Genomic DNA, 21,133 nt, shown 5'->3' on the forward strand with positions numbered 1-21,133 from the left:
AGTCTTACTGAAACATAGCAGCTATTCAATACATCAATAATTATTAGCTCAATAATGAGTCTTATAGGTTTCAAACAAAGGGTTTTTTCATGTTCACGTGAGATTGCTGGGCCACAGGAACTGTGCCTCCCAGGAGCGCCCTGACAGTCACCATGTGCCTTGACAACTACTCATAACCCCGCCCCCACAGGACGCCAACACCCTTACAGTAATTTACTGCTGTCTCACTCGTGTATGGTCTTCCAAGTAGTGGGCCCTAACCAAGGTTCAGTGTGAGTACCCACGGGGGAAAGGATTAGAGAAGTAAGATGCAGGCTTCTAAGACACCCCAAAGGGCCAAACCCACGGCCAGCAGACTCAGAGCGCCCCTCCGGCACATGGGGTCCCCTGGCCGCGCTCGGTCCAGCGGCGGGCGGGGCAGCTGCTGCGCTCAAACCGCCAGCTCAACAGCTCGCAGCTGCGCACTGTAACCATTGCGCCACTTGTAAGGTGCGGGCAGATTTTAAATAAATTTTCAACACATTGACGCTATGCTGGCACCTAAGTCATGACTGCACACTGGAGAATTCTTGTTTCCTACGTGGCTACCCCAAAGGATGCGGTTCTGCTCACATTGCCAGGGTAAGCGCCATCTCTTCCACTCCACTCAGAACCTCCGCTTCCTTCCGGGAGCTAACAGGCATTCTCATAGCAGCCAGGGTCTGCGACCACTGTCTGCGCATGGAGACGAGAATCACTGGGGCATTCCCATAGCAGCCAGGGTCTGCGAGCACTGCGCATGGAGACGAGAATCACTGGGGCATTCCCATAGCAGCCAGGGTCTGCGACCACTGCGCATGGAGACGAGAATCACTGGGGCATTCCCATAGCAGCCAGGGTCTGCGACCACTGTCTGCGCATGGAGACGAGAATCACTGGGGCATTCCCATAGCAGCCAGGGTCTGCGACCACTGTCTGCACATGGAGACAAGAAGGAGTTCTTTGGGAGTCGGATGTGCAGGAACCCTGTGCTGTGGACTAAAAAGAAATCCAATATTTTTTCAGAAGCAAAATATTCTGGAATATTATTTCAGGACCCGCCCGTGGAAGAGTGCTCCTCCTTTCAACAGGAGAAAGGAAAAGAGGTCAGCAATCGGCACTCTTAAAACAGACAACACGCTGCCCCATTTTCACAGTACTCCAACACTGCAGTTTAAGTCGGTTGTTGTGGGAACTGGCAGAGGGGGGACAGAGGAGGCATGACTGGAGTACATGACCCTGCCGGGTGCTTTCCTAATCCCCCAAATTCCGCAGTTCCCCAGTAGCCTATTCTAAGTCAGCCGTATTTGAATTGCTACTTCAAGACTCAAGAAAAGGTAAGACGTGGCTAATGGCGGTATTTATGTTCTTGAGAGTCGCACCCCGTGGGGTTCTAAATGGGCCGAGGTGGCTTACAGATTAACCTACGGGACCCAATAAATCAAATGGTGATTTAAAGAAAAGATCTGTTCCACAGGGAACCGAGCAAATGGAGGTCAAGCTTTCCGGCCTCGGAGCCGAGCCCATTACAACTCTCGACCATAAATCAGGCTCTGATGTAAGGCAGCGAGGGAACACTGGTCGGCCTCCGCACGGCCATCACACACGGATGCAAACAATGTCTGCAACTAAACACGAACAGCACTTCCTGGTAGGTCTGGGGCTGTGTGTATCCTGCTCCAATCTGTATTCTTTGGGTTTGTCACTCTTTACTAAATGCTGCCTGCCTGTCTACATTGGTGCATGAGCAGTGGTTTCCTTCCTCATGAGACCGCTCCTGGGTGGAGCCTCACAGCTGGCAACACCCCAAATAACCAAACCCACTACCATTGATGCATTTGAATCATGAGGGTGGTCAGGAATATATGAAGTACCGTGGGCTGCCAAAAGAACGAACGAGTCTGGCTCGGGAGAAGTCCAATCAGAATGCTCCTCAGAGGCGAGGATGGTAAGAGTGCGTCTCACCTATTTTGGACATCTCATCCTATTTTGCAGGAGCAGCCTCTGGAAAAGGAAGTCGTGCTTGGTAAAACAGGGGCAGAGAAAACTAGGAAGGCCTGCGCCAAGATGGACTGACAAGTGGCTGCAGTTCTGAAGATGGCGTGGGATGGGGGATTATATTCTGTCCTTAGGGTTGCTACTCCATGACACCTAAAACCAACAACTGCCTGGATCTGGTGGATTGGGACTCTGTACCGGCACCAGGGCTCCTTCCAGACCACCCCAAACTATGCAAGCAGGTCACACATCTCAAACCAAACCAGGGGCTCTCAAGTGGATTCCAGCCTGACTTTAGAGAAGAGGGCGCTTGCAGGAGGACAGGTGACCTGAGCCGAGGTCTGCAGCTGGGGTGGCCTGAGCTGCAGGAAGGGCTGGAGAGAGGTGCTCTAGGCCATGGGAAAATGCAGGACTCGATGAAGCGCTAGGAGGTTGAAGTTAAAGGACACGGAATTACCCTAAACTTTTCTGATGAGCCTCTTCATCTCTTTTATGAATTCCCTTTAGGGGTTCTTAAAGGTTAACTGCCAAGGCCTGTCACAGTAAGAGGGCGCAGGCACGGAGCCACTGATGGGCAGGAGCCTCCAGGCCCCGCCCTCCTGCCCAGGGCTCTGCATGGGACTTCCTTCCCCTCCTCATCCAGGAGCCCCCACACAGAGCACTCCAGCCTGCTGCCCTCCTGAGTGTCCTTTCATCTGAGGAGGACAAAGCAGAAATCTTCCCAAACTCGTAATTGAAGTTGTCAGCATTACAGGAAAAAGATGGTGTGTCAACATGGAACAGTCTTTTCCTGCTCAAAATCAGAGTGCTTCATACTAACCATGCAAATAGACTCTTTTTGATCTCATGTAAACCCTGAAGAGAATGTTTTCATTGTCATTTTTATAAGCTGCTTGCCTTCTGGGGCAAGGACAAGCACCTGCCCAGTAGAATAGGAATCCGTTGTAGTTTTAATGACTGCCTGCTTAGTTTTGTACGACAGAATGGATTTTCCTAAGCCTTAAGAAAGGAGCCTGGTAGCGAAGCAGTGGACTATGAATTGAGGACCCAGGAGCCTTTCATCTCTGTGAGGATGGAGGTCTGGGAAGCCCCCAGGGGCTGCTCCACTCTGTCCTGTAGGGTGGCTCGGAGTCGGGATCAGTTCCATGGCCTTGAGTGTTTGCGTTTGAAGCTTTAAGTATTAACTGTCTGTGGTAGCATTCATGGTTCAATTTCTTTAGAGCACATGATGATGCCGTCTTGAAAAATGCCATCAGAATTTGCTATTTTATTAAGAAAAAATCTCAGCATTTGATAGGCTAGATATTATAAAAGTTATGAGAGAAACAAACCAAGTCAGTCAGGAGTTTATGATCAGTGTGCCAGTGGTAAATGACGTAACATTTGGTTTAACTAGAACTCACACTGCCATCCAGTCAGCTCTTACTCACAGCCACCCTGCGGGGCACGATAGAACCGCCTGTGTATTTACGAGACACTTTACAGGTATACAAAGTCTCATCTTCTTCCTGCAGAGCTGCTGCTGGTTTCGAACTGCTAACCTTGCAATTAGCAGCCCAATACATCACCCACTATGCAGCCAGGGATCCTCAAGATTTGGACTAAAAGCATGGTTCTAGAACTGCAGATTTCAGAAAACACCAGACTTTGAATGCATGTGCAATCTAGAAAATTAATTTATAATCTTTATCAGCTCTCTTCATATTACTGAGAAGGTAACATATCTCAAATGATTCTGATGACAGACCTAACAACACAGAGTCCTTCCTGAGACATCAGGGGACTGACTTACTGACGAGTTTCCCATTTCCTATTATCATCATGCTCCTCGGCTCAATTCTGTTGACACTGGCTTTTGCCTTTGGGAAATCTGTTTAATCGACTGTAATTATCTATGTGACATATGGCCTTTTTAGTGAAAATGAACAAATGGCATATGCAGAAGATGTAGAGAGGATTGAAAAAAATTACTAGCAGTCAACGATAAATTTTGCAAAAGCAGCCCAGTCATGATGCTGCAGTGTTTTAAATTATGACGGAAAGAAAGAAGCCTATTTTACTTTACTCTGCCCAGCTTACCTAAGACTGTGGCTTACTGTGTGAATCATAATGGAGCTTATGAAAAAGTAAGGAGGAAGTTGAATAATGCATTGAAAACAATTCTTTTCATTCATTCAGTATGTATTTAGCATATGTGCATCAGGTAGTTTGCTTTCATCCTTGGCACAGAACTGGTATTTAATTATTTATGGAACCAAGGGAGGGAGAGGCAAAGGGGAGAAGAGGAACCTGCCTGGGCTCTGAGAGGAACAAAGGAACAGGATGACTACAGTCAGAAGTCAGGAGAGCAAGGGGAGCAGTGGGAGGCCTCCTGAGAGAGCAAGCTATCAGAGAAATGCCCGGATGACACACAAGGGTAAGAAATACGATCACTAAGGAGTACAGATTATACTGACTCCTAAAAGCAAGATTACAGATTTAGACTCTATCTTGACATGGAATGGGTTGGCGACACGGCTTGGCGGTGTCTAAGCAAAGGTGACATGATAAAAATGAACCTTTAACTCTAGTGATTTAAAAACTAGAGCTGGGGTGTCACCTGTGTGGCAGAGGGCGAAAGGTCAGAGTTGCCACAGAGCATCAGAGAAGTGGCTGCTGGGATCCCCCGTGAGCAGGGCCCCTGAGAGCAAAGACAGTGGTCTCTGCAGTGACTGAGAAAGGCCTGACCAGAGTCAAGAGCAACAGCAGCTCACACTGTTGCAGGGGCGTGTTAGGACTTCCCTTATCCTGGTCGTTCTTCGAAAGGCCTTTGCCTGCACAACATGTAGTGCGCACACACACACACAGTTGTTACCATGAGAATGTAATTTTTCCCATTTTATTTTCTAACTGTTGAATGCTAATATCTAAAGTATTCATTTTTGTATCTCTGTTTTTATTGATTTTATTAAACTCTTAATAGTTTTGATGTTCTTGGGTTATACTAGCTGACAATCACATGAAGTATAAATAATAGAATGTCTACCTTTCTAAAACATGTATATCCTATCTTGTTTTCTCGTACATTACCAATTGGCTTTTCTAAACCATGTTGGTTAGCAGTGGTGATGGTGGTAAGTCTCATCCCCATCCTACTCTGCTGGATCACGGACATATTTCAGGTCCAAACCAATTCTGTACCATTAAGCCTCCCCCAGGGTCGCGTGTCTGAGAGAACAGTGCTCCGCGGGGCTGCCAGTGACTGTTTTGAAAGTAGGTCTCCAAGCCTTTCTTCCACGGTACCTCTGGGTGGGCCTGAACCACCAACCTGCTGGTTAGCAGCTGAGAGTATGAACTACTGCAGCGTCCAGGATGATCTCCATTCCAGGTCAAGGACTAACAAAATCAGATTTGTTTTCTGGAAGTCACTCCTTGGAACCAGTGTGTGGGAGATAAAAATGGACTAGTGGAAGGAGTTCAGAGATTGGTTAGAAGATGACTGTAGCAATCCATGGCAGAAAACCACAGATTAACAAATGTGGATCTTAGGTGGAGCTAGGTGGTACAGTGAGTTGTGTGTTGGGCTGCTAACTGAGAGGTTAACAGTTCAAAATCACCAGCCACTCCTTGGGGGAAAGAGTTTCATATCCATAAAGAGTTATCGTTGTGGAAACCCACAGGGGCAGTTCTACCCTGCCTTACAGCGCCACCATGAGCCAGAATGGACTCATGGCATGAGTCTGAGTTCAGTGAAGCTAGAAAGGCACAGTCCAGTTTGTAAAGATAATGATGAAGAACTGATAAACCTGAGCCCCAGTTGAACTTAGGGGACGCAGAGCTAAGAAAACTAGGAGACTCTAGATTCTAGTCTAGCCCTTCCATGAAACAATTGACTGGGTCTGAAGGAAGAAGATGTCTGCTCAGATCACACAGTCCAGGCATGCATGCATGGGGCAAGAGTCACTAGAATGAAATTACACAAAAGCACCGAGGACAGCTGTAAAGGAGTAAGGGGAGGAGTTGACTGTAGGAGATGCATCTGCTTTGGGAAGGATGATAAGGCAAAGAACTGGCAAAGGAGACAAAGAAATCTACAAAGAGGTTCGGAAGAAAGGCGGAGCATAGCAACCCTGAGGCATTAGGAGGGGAAGTGCTGAGTTGTTTGTTTGTTTGTTTTTGAAATAACAAAATTCTGCAGTTATTGAAGAATGAAACCTGAGGTTTTCACAATTACTGGTGATGTTTTGGGGCATAATTTCAAGTGACAGATGAAAGTTAAATGAATTACAGAGGGTTAAAAAGATGACCAATTTTGTGACATTAAAAAGAGCAGGTACATCTAATAGAAGAGAAATAAAAGTCTACTGGAAGCAAGATCTGGGCAGTACATCCAAATGACGGTTAGCCCCGAAGACCTACGAAAATACAGCCAGGAGCTAACTGCAGACAAGTGGAGAAAGGAACCGGCGAGAAAAGCAGCACTCTATTGGCAGGAAGGAAAAACAAATAGCAGTAAAAGGCTTTCGAAGGTTGTAGGGAAGTTCCCTTATCTTTTAATTCCACTTTTCCACAAAACATTCCACATCAATTATTTTGAGTGACAGAGCTAGAAGATGGTCACTTCTGAGGACCCCATGATGCCCAAAGTGCTCATGATAATGTACGAGGTTGGGCAAAGAGATTGTAGAGATAAGGCTAGAAAAAACTAAACGGACTTTGAAGTAAAGGTCCAAGAACACAAATACTGCTTTTTAAAAAGCTGTTGTGTGCCACATCAGGGTGCTTGCTTGGTTCTGAGAAGCAAGGCACAGTGGCCTAGAGAGAAGAAGGTGCGTAAGTTGGTGGGTGATTCGGCAACGGGACCCGAGAGGCAGGGGCAGAAGATGTTGGGTGTCAAGATTCTGGGAGGCGACCGCTGACCAAGGCAGGGCTGCCCCTCGGGGGAGGTAGACACAGCAGAGCTCGTGCATCTTGGGAGCAGAGTGATTCTCAGAACCTGGTCTGGGGAGTATTTTACGACTGGAGGAAAATCACAAGTGCTTGCTATGTAATTTCAAACTAAGCAATCACACAGTTATGAGAGGCCGCTCAGAGGAAGCAGCAGAGACTACTCCCTGAGGACACCGCTGCATCTGGTACATGTTCCTTTCAACTCGAGGTCTCAGACAGAGAAAAACAGACCCTGAAACGCCCATGACCTGTAAGGCCCACCCTCTCCCCAAATCTACGCTTCCATACTGAGAATTTAAAAATAGCTTATCTACTGTCATCCTGGACCTTGTTATCTGAAGTTGAAGGAATAAGGGTATGGATTAAAACGTGAGCTGAATTTGTAAATACCTATTATTTTTCACCAAAACATTGAGAAAGCCAGGGGTTGGTTAAAAACAGAGCGAGAGTACTTGCCTAAATTGGAACTAAAATAAAGCAATTTCTGCCAAAACAAAACTATACAAAAATGTCCTCTGTCCTCCGTTAAGGAAAAATCTTTATAGTACTTATATGTTCTTACATGAATAGACTAGTGCATTTACTCAAAGATTGTGTTTACCAAGCATTGTGGGGCCGCTAGAACATAACTTCATATATGTAGAGTAACTCAAACAATGAAAAATACACACAAATATAGAGAAAAACTGAAAAAGTAGTGACCTTTGGGAAGTAGGGAGAAGTCACCTTTGGGAGGAAGCATGAGAGGGCTTCTGGAGTGTTTTAACCTTCACTCGGGCATCGGCTGTACAGACACAACCCTGTTGTGACAATTCATGGAGCGGCTCACTTTAAATGTATGCAGTTTGCATTCGGCACACTATACACTTCAAGCCAAAATTTATTTCAAAAAGCAATGGGAATAAACAACAGAATAAGAATACAATATATAAAAGATTTATTTTTCGTGTGTTTTCAGATCATAAGTTGCTTTTTTTCCTTCCTTCTACTTAAGTGTGATTTCCCAAATTTTCAACAGGGAAAAAAGTTAAATAAACTTTATTAAAGACAACTATGGATTTAATTGCATCCTTCAAAATATGTATATGGGTAGGTTGTAATTCTCAGTATTACATAATTGTTTTCTATTTTGTGATCTAATTATCCTGTTTTATAAATCCTCATCTCTATGACGTAAATAACAGGGTTAGAGGCAATTGTATTAATGAGGCAGGATACAATCTATAGGATTAGGTTATACCCTGAGTCAGTCTCTTTTGAGATAAACAAGAGGGTAAATGGAAATTCAAAACCAATCCAAACTCACTGTCCGTGAGTCAGGGCTGGCCCACAGTGATCCCTGTGGGTTTCCAACTGCCGGCCATTTGGATTGCAGCCCAACTCGTAACTACTACATCACCGGGGCCCCTAGATAGAGACGAGAGGGGCCCCTGACTGGCAGGAAAGAAGAGCTGTGAGCAGCGTACTTCCCTGTGCTGAGAACTCCTGGTGCCAGGGCACATGCAGATTTCCCACAGATGCCGAAAGGAGGTAAGGACTGACCTTCCTCCAGAGCTGGCCGGGAAAGACAGCCTTCCCTTAGAGCTAGTGCGCGCAACTTGAACTTCTAGCCTCCTAAACTGTGAGAGACAACGGTTTCCACTTGTTTAACGCCCCCTCGATGGTGTTCCTGGGATGGTGGCACTAGCTAACCCAGACAAACATGGAGAGGCGATAACTTCAAATGAACTGAGAGTTTCTACTTAATGGAGGCTGAAAACAGAAATTACTTCTATGTAAAGTTGTACTCGGCTTATAATTGTCAAACAAACCAAAATAAATATCAGTGAACAGAGTAGAACTGACACAGAAAAGCACAAAACTGAGAATTCTAAAGATATATTAATACTGAAAACCCCAACTACAAACTGGTTACATTACAGATCTTGCAAAAAAAAAAAAGGCCTTGTAAACCCAGTGTGATAGTTAAAGTTTATTGTGCCAACCTTCCCAATAAACACATGTGGGATTAATTGAAGGGCGGAGAGATAAATGGCTTGGTGAGCCTCGCCTTTCTGGTTCTCTGGTCACTTGTTCTCTGATGGTCAGACCCGTGTGCAGCTGCCTTAGCTAGTTCCCTGCTTCAGCTTGCATGGCTCACTCCCTGCAAGGCATTCCCGAGGAGACATGGACCCACCCCGATGCAGCCCTAGGTGCTAAAGCAGCCACGTGGAGACCCCTGCCAGCGCTGAGATGTTTACACACTCACAGATTCGGCTTTCCTCCTGCATTCAGCGCTACTGCGTGTTTTTTGCGAGTTTGAGGAGGACTTTGTAGATCGGTGTCAGATATGTGGGCTAATGTCAGACTTATGGGCTTGGACTGGACTGGGTTGGGATGCTTTCTTAATGTACACTTACCTTTTATATAAAACTCTCTCTTACACATATGAGTTTCTGTGGATTTGTTTCTCTAGTCTACACAGACTAACTCACCTAGAAACAGAAAATGGATGCCAAACTTAGAAATAATACGGAAGTGAGAGAAAAGAGAAATGCCAATACTGGACAAATCACCAGATGAGAAAGAAATCAAAGAAATCTTCTGGGTGAAAGAAAACTTCAACCCAGTTAATGAGCGAGCAAGGAGTGTTTCCCAGCAATTACCTGTTCAGACTGACCCCAGACACTTACGTGTCAGGCTCCAAACTTTAAAGACAAGATCTTACAATCCATCAAAGAAAGGAGGTTGAACAGAGGGAAGTCTGTGAACCTCATTTTTAAGACCTTTAAGATGGGGAAACAAGAAAGAAGAGAATTACCCGTACAAGAACAGCACCCTCAGACAAATCTCTTTAAAGACAGAATATTTTAAGACACAGAAGACTTATAGGAATATCAGCAAAGTTCTCCAGCTGCAAAATCACTATGTAAGACAACAGGTTTCTGAAAGCAGATGGAAAGATGTCTTCTAGGAGACGAGAGAAGGATATGTGCATGTGTGTGTATAATAAAATCTCTTATTACTTACAGATGTACGTAATCTGATTTAAAAATCCTCTGCCCCCAAAGTTCCATTTTGTAAGATGGGCGTGTGTGGAGGATGATAGGATGTTGGTACTCCTCACACCCGGGTGAGAAATGGTCGTCATCAAGGAAGAGGAGGAGGTGTGGATGCTACCGCAGGCCCAGTCAGAGACTCAGAAAGTATGTCATACAATCATCTAAGACTGGAAGCAGAGGTGTGAATATATTTATATATACGATAGGGAAACAGACCTAGGTACATATATTTATATGTTAAGCATTAAGGAAGCAGGTGGACACTGGGCCTCTACTCAAGTACTCCCTCAATGCAAGAACATTTTGTTCTAATAACCCGGCATTCTATGATGCTCACCTTCCCGACACGATCGCTGAAGACAAAATGGGTACATGAGCAAATGTGGTGAAGAAAGCTGATGGTGCCCAAGCTATCAAAAGGCACAGCATCTGGAGTCTCAAAGGCTTGATGATAAACAAGCAACCATCTAGCTGAGAAGCAACAAAGCCTACATAGAAGAAGCACACCAGCCTGTCTGACCATGAGGTGATACCTATCAAAGACCCAAACAAGCAATCAGTATCAATGTGAACAAGGGGGAGGGCAGAGTGGAGGCCTAAAGCCCATCTATAGACAATTGGAGATCCCCTCACAGAAAGGTCACAAGGAAGAGACAAGCCAGTCAGGGTACAGTATAGTACCGACAAAACACACAACTTTCCTTTAGTTCTTTAATGCTTCCTCCCCACCCACTATCATGATCGCAATTCTATCTTACATATCTGGCTAGACCAGAGCATGTGCACTGGTACAGACAAGAGCAAGCAACCCACGGAATCCAGGACAGACAAACCCCTGAGAGTAGTGACACCAGGATGGTAAGGGGGAAGGTGGGAAGAGAAAGGGAGAACCTATCACATGATCTATATATAACCCCCTCGCAGGGGGATGGACAATAGAAAAGTGGGTGAAGGGAGATAGTGGTTGGTGTCAGACATGAAAAATTGTTTTATAAATAATCAAGGGTGAGGGAAGGAGGGTGGGAGGGGAAGGAAAAGAGCTGATACCAAGGCTCAAGTAGAAAAAATGTTTTGAAAATTATGATGGCAACATATGTACAAATGTGCTTGACACAATGGTTGGATGGATGGATTGTTATAAGAGCTGTAAGAGCCCCCAATAAAATGTTTAAAAATTAGTAAAATAAAAAAGTTTAAAATTAAAAAGAGAGAGTGAAAACATATATATAAGATGTGCTTTAAGACTGAGCTGTGCTCAAAGCAACCAGTCATTCCATCAGAGAAAGGTAAAGTTGTCTGTTCCCATAAACACCGACAGTCTCAGAAATCCCATATAGGGCTGCTATGAATCTCCACTGGACTTCAAAACACAAAGTCACCGGTTCAAAACCACCAGCCACTCCATGGGAGAAAGATGAACAATGAAGCCTTCTACTCCCATCACGAGTGACATCCTGAGACCCCACATGGGGTAGCTGAAATCTGTCCTACAGGGTGGCTCTGAGTGGCCACCGCAGGATGGTCGTGAGGAGATAAGATGGGTTCTCTTTGGGTTTGGTCCCCTGGAATTCAAAGTCCCGACTTTTGCTAAAAAAAAAAAAAAAGATTGAGCTATGCTCACTCCCTGCCCCCCACCCACCCGCCGCTAATGTATTATAAATCCTAAACCTGTGGTTATAATTCCATTTGGAGTGATATGCACTTTCTTTGTTATATTCATGAGACACTATTGGTGCAGAGTGTGTCTTAAACAAATCTTGCGTGTGATGTGAGAGTTTAGACAAGGATGTGAGCAAGCAGAAATGGAGGCAGATAGGTCCCACACACATGACCATCTCCAAGGAGCCAAGAACTGAAGCTGAAGACCAGGGACCCATCCCCAGAGTCAACAGAGAGAAAGATTCCGCCTAGAGCCAGCACCCTACACTCAGATGTCTAGCTTCCTAACTGGTTAGACAGGAGCACTGGCAGCCTAGTGGGTTTCATGCTGCACTGCTAACTGCAGGGTCCGCAGTTTGAAGCCACCAGCGGCTCCTTGGGAGAAAGATGAGGTTTTCTACTCCTGTGAAGATTTACTGTCTGGGAAACCCATAGAAGCAGTTCTACTCTGCCCTATAGACTTTCTGTGAGTTTGTGTTCTGGAGGTTAGACGGTGAAAAATTAAATTTATAATATCTCTGGGATAACAGAACTAGGAACTAAGACAGAAGCCTGTGTTTGGACCTATTGTGCTTTAATAGGCACATTATGACTTTCATTTTAACTGGAATCGAGAGCAAGTACAATTATTAAAAGCCATCTATAATGACTTTCTCAGAAGAGGAATTTGTTCATTTGACTATTTACATGAAAAATAATGCCATTTTAATAACTATGATTTAAATGACTGCTCTTATTACATGCTATTGTCATTGTGAAAGTGATTCTAATGATGAGAATTTCCAAGTTTCAATGATAATATTTTAAATCTTAATAAGTATCAAAAGAAATCAGCTCATTCATTTAAGAAGACAGAACTGTAAAATGGGATTTGCTTTTTGTTTAGCTTTAAAATTTATCATAAAAATATAATTCCTAGTCACTCTCTAGAATTTCCACATATTAAGTTTCACTGATTATATGAGTGGGCTCCAAAAAGTTTGTGGAGAAATGGAACTGAAAGAGAGTAGAGTTTTCCCCTGACTTTTTCAACGAAGTGATGAAGCCTGGAAACGCTCGCTTCTCTATGCTAGGAAATTTGGAAGATAGTTCCTTGCCCAACTGACAGGAAGAGATCCATATCTGTCCTCGTTCCAAAGAAAGGTGACCCAACAGAATGCCCAAACTATAGACCAATGTCATTGACATCAAGTAAAATTCAGCTGAAGATCATCCGACAATGGTTGGGAGCTATCAGAGGTGCAGGCTGGATTCAGAAAAGGCTGTGGAACAAGGGATACCACGGCGGATGTTAGATAGATTTTTTTTTTTTCGTGGCAGCAGAGATATGTTTGCTTGTGTTTCATCGACTGTCGAGGCATTCAACTGTGTGGGTCATAACCAACTGTGGGCGGCCTTGAGCAGAATGGGAATTCCAGAGCACTGCATTGTGCTCATGGAGAACCTGTACATGGATCAAGAGGCGGTGTGGGAACAGAACAAGGGAATACTGCATGGTAAAAAAAAATTAGGAAAGGGTTGTATCCATCAGGGTTATATCCTTTCTGCATACTTAAACTTTATGCAGAGCAAATAATCAGAAAAACTGGATTATATGAAAAAGAACGCACATCAAGATTGGGGCAGGTGTATTAACAGCCTGCAATATGCAGGGGACACACCGTGCTTGTTGAAAGTGAGGAGGGCTTGAAACACTGCTGGTGAAGTTCAAGGTTTGCAGCCTTCAGTATGAATTTCAACTCAATGTAAAGAAAACCCAAATCCTTAAAACTGCACCAATAGATATCAGCATGATAAATGGAGAATAGTTGAAAGCGTCAGGGATTATATTATGTCTTGCTTGGCTCCACAATCAATGATCGTGGAAGCAGCAGTGGAGAGATCAAATGACAGGCTACACCAGGTGAATCTGCTGCACAAACACTCTTTAAAACGCTGAAAAGCAAGGATGTGACTTTGACAACTAAGGTGTGCCTGACCCCAGCTCCCGGTCCTCTCAGTTGCCTCATACGCATGTGAAAGACTGCACCCTGACTAAGGAAGACCTCAGAAGAAATAGTGCAACGGAACAACGGTGCTGTTGAAGAACATTGAAAATATCATGGCCTGACAAAATAACAAACAAATCTCTCGAGAGAAGTACACGCAGACTCCTCCGCAGAGGGGAAGACTTTGTCTAACGTACTTTGGACATGTGATGGAGCAAGGCTAGTCCCTGGAAAGAGACCTCATTCTTGGCAGAGAAGAAAGGCAGCAACCAAGAAGGCCCTTATCAAGGCGAGTGGCACTGCGGCTCCACCCATGGGCTCCAAGACGAGGGTGACGGTGGGGACGGCAAGGAGCGGACGGTGTTTCCTCTGCTGTACAGCGGGGCTCAGTGCTGGAACTGACCCGAAGGCACCGAACAACAACACTGAACTCTAACAAAACAGAAGTGGCCAATACTACAGCCCCCAATATTGGCTCGGAGTCCTCCAGAGAGTAAGAGGAGGAAAATATAAGGGTTAATAACGAAGACATGAGACCTTCCCCCCTGTGTTTGTCACCTGAAGTCTCCCTGCTGACATGGGGGCAACAGCCCTGAGAGAGCAGTGTCCTCTCCCAGGTCTTGGTGAGGGACCAATGTCCTGTCCACGGTCTTAATGGGAGCACGGAGTCTCGGAGCACATACTCCTGACTCCCACCAAATCTGAGCAGGAGCCTCTGCCATTCCATCACTCCATTGCCACACCTCCCATGGAAATCGCCCTCTTCAAAGCCTGGCACATGCTAACGCTTTTAGAGAGGGTATCCTTTTCTCTCAGAAAAGTCAAACTTTCAAGAGAATAGATATAGGCGGGATTTCTGGACATTCCTTTCCCCCCAGCATTTCAGATGCTCAAGTTTTTAACAAAGGGGGTCATGTTCATTAAGTGTACTTAATGATCTCTGAAAGAAACCACTTTTGCGCACGAAAGCCATGCATGTCACAACACAGAGCTGTTCGGGAGCTGTCTGGAAGAGAGGACATCAGCAGACGGTGTCCATTACCTGCGTGGGGCTGTGAAGACTTAAGTCTAAGCCACAAGTGAACTCGGAATGGTGCTCCACTGTTTCAAGGAGAGGGTCGGCCTTTGAAAAGTTCCAGAACCTGTGAACATGAACAAAAAGAAATCATTGAAGTTGCTAAAATTCGCCCCCACTAAAAAAACCCTACAATCAAAATTTTTAAGCATAGCAAAGATAAAAGCTCAATTAATTCATAAATGCACACCCTACTACTATTACATGTTTTTTAAAGTGCTACATTCTATTATATCAAAATATAAAACCAAACACAAAGAAATAGGCAATCTCAATGTAGCCCTTCAGAGCTGTATTCCCACCATTATGCCTGGTAGGATGGAGGCCTCACAAATTTTACGTAAACATCTTATTTGTTTTTTCATAAAGAATGAGGCCCCTTGAGGTGAGCACCACCGCGCCTCTGCAGCAATTTCTAAAGGCATCCCGGCTGTACACGGGGACATTTACTCTAACGTCTGTCATTTTGAATACAATTTCCTTTCTTGACAACTGACAGGAAAATACTTTTAGGTTTAATTTACATTTCAACAGCAGTGCAAATCCTTTGAACAGAATCGGTTCCCTAAGAAAATCTGAAATTCTAAGCTTTCTCAGAGGCACAGCCTTTTCTGAAGGACTCCACGTCCGTGTAATTTCTGGAGTCAAGAGAAACAGAAGCGCATTTTCCTGGGGCAGCACTGACTCGTCTGTTTACCCTTGGCAGACGGAGGGTGAGGATAATTGTCATAATACATGGAGCTCGGAGTTTCCCTGTGGAGGAAAGAAGGCGGCCCCGGTTTCTGAAGCTCTTTGTACTGTCAGCTTTATGTGGCTCTCAACGCACCATCAGTACAGAACATTAGGAATGGCAGTGCCGTGGCCCAATTCATCCTCTCTGCTGAGCTCTAACCCCAGAGCACACTGCAGATCCCTCTGAAAGAGAGTAAACACACAGAACCAACACGCGCCGTTTGTTTAACCTGGTGGGATTGGTTCCCTAATAAATACAGAGCTGGCCCCATGAAGTTTGGAAAAGAATTGTTGCTATGGATAATCCGTTGTGTGGCTACCAGAAATACAATGAATAATTAGCTCATTTATCAGATTACTGCAAGCCACGGAATATTCAGGGAGAGTGATTTTATTTCTGGACATTGGCCTGTTCAAACACATGAGGGAGCAGGCAGGCGCCTTTCTCAGAAATCCTCATAATGTGCCCCACTATCCCGGCCTATTTGCTCCTGCAGGTCTTGTTGCTGCCAGTGTACTTGAGACGATTCTAAGCCACAGTGGCCCCGTGTGATGGAGCAGAAACAGCCCCGTTGGGTTTTCAAAGCTGTACCCTTAATAGAACAGACAGCCACATCTTTTTCCCAGACCTTCCCCTCTAGAGACAAAGAATTATACTGAAATCTAATTTTCACAATCTCCATAATGTTTACATAAAATTTGGTTGCTAAGACGAAATCATTAAATTTGCACTATTTGAAACAGTCAAATGTTATGTCCCAAAGAAATCCTTCAAAAGGTTTAAAAATATGCATTTAATATAGGAAAAAATAAAAAAGTGAGCTACGGGAAAATTAATGATAGGAAAGTTAGAACCTGCAGTGCATGAACTTTCAAACAAAAATACATTGTACAGACATTTGCAATAACACAAAAATCTGAGGTAAAACAGAACAAACACAAGTGACCACAGAGTGGTCGGCAAAGCGGCGGTGCGCTGGTAAGAAAGTGAGAAACGCTCAGGTGAGAACCCAGTGAAATGACCTAGAGCAGAAAGCAGCTGGAAGCCAGCTTTTGCTTTGAGAGGATTAACTCAAGAGAAAGAAACGAAGCTTCCATTTTCTTTTTTTTTTCTTTTCTTTTTATTTTTATTTTAACAATTTATTGGGGCTGATACAATTCTTTTCACAGTTCATACATATACATACATCAATTGTATAAAGCACATCTGTACAGTCTTTGTCCTAATCATTTTTTTCTCTTTTCTTCTTTTACATTTTATTAGGGACTCAAACAACTCTTACCACAATCTATACATATACATACATCAATTGTATAAAGCACATCCATACATTCCCTGCCCCAATCATTCTCAAGGCATTTGCTCTCCACTTAAGCCCCTTGCATCAGGTCCTCTTTCCCCCCCCCTCCCTCCCCATTCCCCCCTCCCTCATATGCCCTTGGTAATTTATACCTCGTTATTTTGTCATATCTTGCCCTATCCGGAGTCTCCCTTCCCCCCTTCTCTGCTGTCCCTCTCCCAGGGAAGAGGTCACATGTGGATCCTTGTAATCAGTTCCCCCTTTCCAACCCACTCACCCTCCACTCTCCCAGCATCGTCCCTCACACCCTTGGTCCTGAAGGTATCATCCACCCTGGATTCCCTGTACCTCCAACCCTCATATGTACCAGTGTACAGCCTCTGTCCTATCCAGCCCTGCAAGGTAGAATTCGGATCATGGTAGTTGGGGGGAGGAAGCATCCAGGATCTGGGGGAAAGCTGTGTTCTTCATCGATACTACCTCACACCCTAATTAACCCATCTCCTCTCCTAAACCCCTCTATGAGGGGATCTCCATTGGCCGACACTTGGGCCTTGGGTCTCCACTCTGCACTTCCCCCTTTATTTAATATGATATATATATATACATATATACACATACATATATACATATACACATATATACACATACATACACACACTTATATCTTTCTTTTTTTTGCATGATGCCTTATATCTGGTCCCTTGGGCACCTCGTGATCGCATTGGCCGGTGTGCTTCTTCCATGTGGGCTTATTTGCTTTTGAGCTAGATGGCTGCTTGTTCACCTTCAAGCCTTTAAGACCCCAGACACTATCTCTTTTGATAGCCGGGCACCATCAGCATTTTCTTAAACCTCAAGGAGAACAAGGGCCAGGAGCACCAGAAAAACCTGGAAGTAAGTTCATCCACCTACAGACAAGTGAACTTGGGACAACAGATGGGAAGAAAACAAACAAACACAGACCATTAGAGGGAAAAGAGGCAGCCTCTTCAACAAATGGTGCTGGCAAAGCTGGGTCTCTGTGCGCAGAACACAATGGGACCTAGACCTCACCCCTCACACAAAACTGAACGCGAGATGACTGAGGAGCTCCATGTAACTCTCAGCACTCTGGGGGTCAGTAATGAGAACACGGGCAAACTTAACGGCCCTGTTGCAGGACAAAGACTAATGATCCAACCCAACAAAGCAAGCACATGTAGCTGAAGACCAAAGAGATGACTGGGACACTTATGTGCATCCAAAGAGCCAAAAGAGAGCCTAAGGACTAGGTGAAATAGCTTCAGCAAGGAAACAATGATTAACAGGTGAGTCTCTAAAAGCTATACAAAACTACAAGACCTCCATAAGAAAACAAAATAATAATAAAAAAGAAATGGGTAGCTGGGGCACAGGGCACTAACCTACCCAAAGGGAGGGTACTGTTTCTATCTCCACAGGGGAAGAGGGACCAGACTTCAACCCAGTGCTCCAAGATGGGAATGCAACATGCCGGTGTGCATTAGGGAACCAGAGGAGAGGTCTGAGGGGCTGGCCCAATCCCAACTACTACGTGGACACCTGCCCCTCCCCCCAGAAGAATTTATTTCAAAGGACGGCACTGAATCTACAGCTCCAGGAGAGGGACATATCTGATGAAGGAGGAGGAGGAGAGAGGAGCACATCCTGGTCCACCAGACCTTGAGGACAATGTTCCTGATTCGAGCAGCCAGTCCCCAGAGAGGACCACATGGCCAGCCCCACAATGAGACATGATGCCCCTCACTGACCCATAGCCCTACAGGGGACAACACCAGAGACACAGAGTGGGAACTACATCCGATCTGATCCCGCCACAGCAAGGCAAAACACTAAGGGGGTGCAACAGAACAGCAAAGGGAACAGAGCCACAAGGTCCCCAGGTAATGCTGAAGGTGAACTTTGGGGCCAGGGCGTGGTGCCCCAACAGACTGGACTGGAAAACACTCCTAGAGGACAACAAACAGTCCTTGAACTAACTAACTAACTTCTTGTTGTGTTTTGTGATTTTTTGTCATTAGTTTGTTGTTGTTTTGTTGTATATTGTTGCCTGGTTTTGCTCTGTCTTGCTTTTGTGCATGTTATTATGTCCACAGGTCTGTCTAAATAAGATAGGCTGGATGAACAATCTGGAGGAGAAAACAACGGGACCGACAGTTCCGGGGGGACATGGGAGAGGGGACGTGGGGGGAAAGGTAGTGGTGTTAACAAGCCCAGGGACAAGGGAACAACAAGTGACCCAAATTGGTGGTGAGCAGGGTGTAGGAGGCCTGGTCGGGTGGGATCAAAGGTAATATAACCAAGAGGAATTACTGAAACCCAAATGAAGACTGAGCATGATAGTGGGACAAAAGGAAATAGAGGACAGAGCTAAGAGGCAAAGGGCATTTAAACAGGTCTAAATAAAGGCATGTACATATGCAAATATATTTATATATGAGGATGGAGAAATAGATCTATGTGCATATATTTATAGGTTTAGTATTACGGTAGCAGAAGAACATTGGGCCTCCACTCAAGTACTCCCTCAATGCAAGAAAACTTTGTTCTATTAAATTGGCATTCTATGATGCTCACCTTCCCGACACAACTGCTGAAGACAAAGCAGGTGTATAAGCAAATGTGGTGAAGAAAGCTGATGGTGCCCGGCTATCAAGATATAGCATCTGGGGTCTTAAAAAGAAACAGCGGCCATCTAGCTCAGAAACAACAAAGCCCACATGGAAGAAGCACACCAGCCTATGTGATCATGAGGTGTCGAAGGGATCAGGCATCATCAGAACAAAAAAATCTTATCATAGTGAAGGAGGGCAGGAGCGCGGAGTGGAGACCCAAAGCCCAATTGTAGGTCACTGGACATCCCCTTACAGAAGGGTCTCAGAGAGGAGACGAGCCAGTCAGGGTGCGATGTAGCAATGAAGAAACATACAACTTTCCTCTGGTTCCTAAATGCTTCCTCCTCCCCCGCTATCATGATTCGAATTCTACCTTACAAATCTGGCTAGACCAGAGGATGTGCATTGGTACAGATAGGAATTGGAAACACAGGGAATCCAGGGAAGACGATCCCTTCAGAACCAGTGCTGTGAGTGGCGATTCTAGGAGGGTAGAGAGAGGGTGGTTTAGAAAAGGGGAACCGATTATAAGGATCTACATGTGACCTCCTCCCTGGGGGGTGGACAACAGAAAAGTAGGTGAAGGGAGACATTGGACAGGGCAATATATGACAAAATAATAATTTATAAATTATTAAGGGTTCATGATGGAGGTGGGAGTGGGGAGGGAAGGGATAAAATGAGGAGCTGATGCCAGGGGTTTAGATGGAGAGCAAATGTTTTGAGAACGATGAGGGCAATGAATGTACAAATGTCCTTTGCACAATTGGTGTCTGTATGGATTGTGATAAGAGTTGTACGAGCCCCTAATAAAACGATTAAAAACAAACAAACAAACAAAAACAAAGACAAGTAAAAATAAGAGTGGGAAAGGACATGAACTGAGAGAAAAGAACAAATGCTAGGTAGAGTGTGGTGAGATTAGCACACTCATACCTCGTTGGTGAGTCTGTAAAGATGTACAACTATTGCAGAAAGCAACACGGTGCCTTCTCAAAGAGCTGGAAATAGAAAACCCATACGACCCAGCAATCCCTGTGCTGCATATCTACCCTAAAGAAGAAGTGGGAGCCAAAACATGAACAGACAGATATGCTCCTATGTTCACCGCAACACTGTTCACAAGAGCAAGAAGCTGGAAGCAGCCCAAAAGCCCATTGGCAGAATAATGGATAAAGAAACTTTGGTACAGACACAGAAGGAAATACTATACATCCTAAAAACGATGATGAAACCACGGAACACCTCGACATGAACGGACCTGGAGAACATGAGGCTGCTGAAGTTAGTCAATCACAAAGGGGTAAATCTTGTAAGAGACCACTGCTCCAAGGATAACAACCAAGCCAAAGAGCAGCAAACCAAAGCACACAGGTTCCCAAGGAGGAAGGGCAAAGGTGGGAAGATGGAACACCAGCCTAGCAGTGTGGTTAGATTTGGGTGTAAAGAAGGTATAGACAAAAAAGAAGAAGGTATAGACTTGGGTGTGGAGGAGGACAGAGGTCCCTAAGTGGAATCAGGGTATGTGTGGGTGGCGTGGGGAGCACAGAATATGGGCGTGGGGGCTGATAAGTGGTTTGAATTGTTGAATGCAGTGTTGAGAGTCTGAAATATAAACCACTCATCTAGTTCATAATTTAAAAGTTCATTGATTAAAAAAAGACCACATTGGTGAAGCAATTAAAAAATAACTAGGAAAATCAGAAGTGTCCATATGAATATTTATCATTTAAAAAATAATAAACCAAACTAGCTT

The 21,133-nt window shown here is 44.8% G+C and overlaps 1 protein-coding gene across 1 annotated transcript in view; it reads right to left on the reverse strand.

The window, feature by feature from the left end:
* PEX7 (peroxisomal biogenesis factor 7) overlaps window positions 1-21,133 on the reverse strand; it is an 87,853-nt gene that overhangs the window by 10,446 nt on the left and 56,274 nt on the right. Inside the window, exon 9 of the mRNA XM_075554483.1 lies at window positions 14,676-14,775. Coding sequence (XP_075410598.1) covers window positions 14,676-14,775 — 100 coding nt within the window. The remainder of the gene's footprint in view (window positions 1-14,675; window positions 14,776-21,133) is intronic.

Source organism: Tenrec ecaudatus, chromosome 7, assembly GCF_050624435.1.
Source record: "Tenrec ecaudatus isolate mTenEca1 chromosome 7, mTenEca1.hap1, whole genome shotgun sequence".
In the NCBI taxonomy this organism is placed as follows: Eukaryota; Metazoa; Chordata; class Mammalia; order Afrosoricida; family Tenrecidae; genus Tenrec; species Tenrec ecaudatus.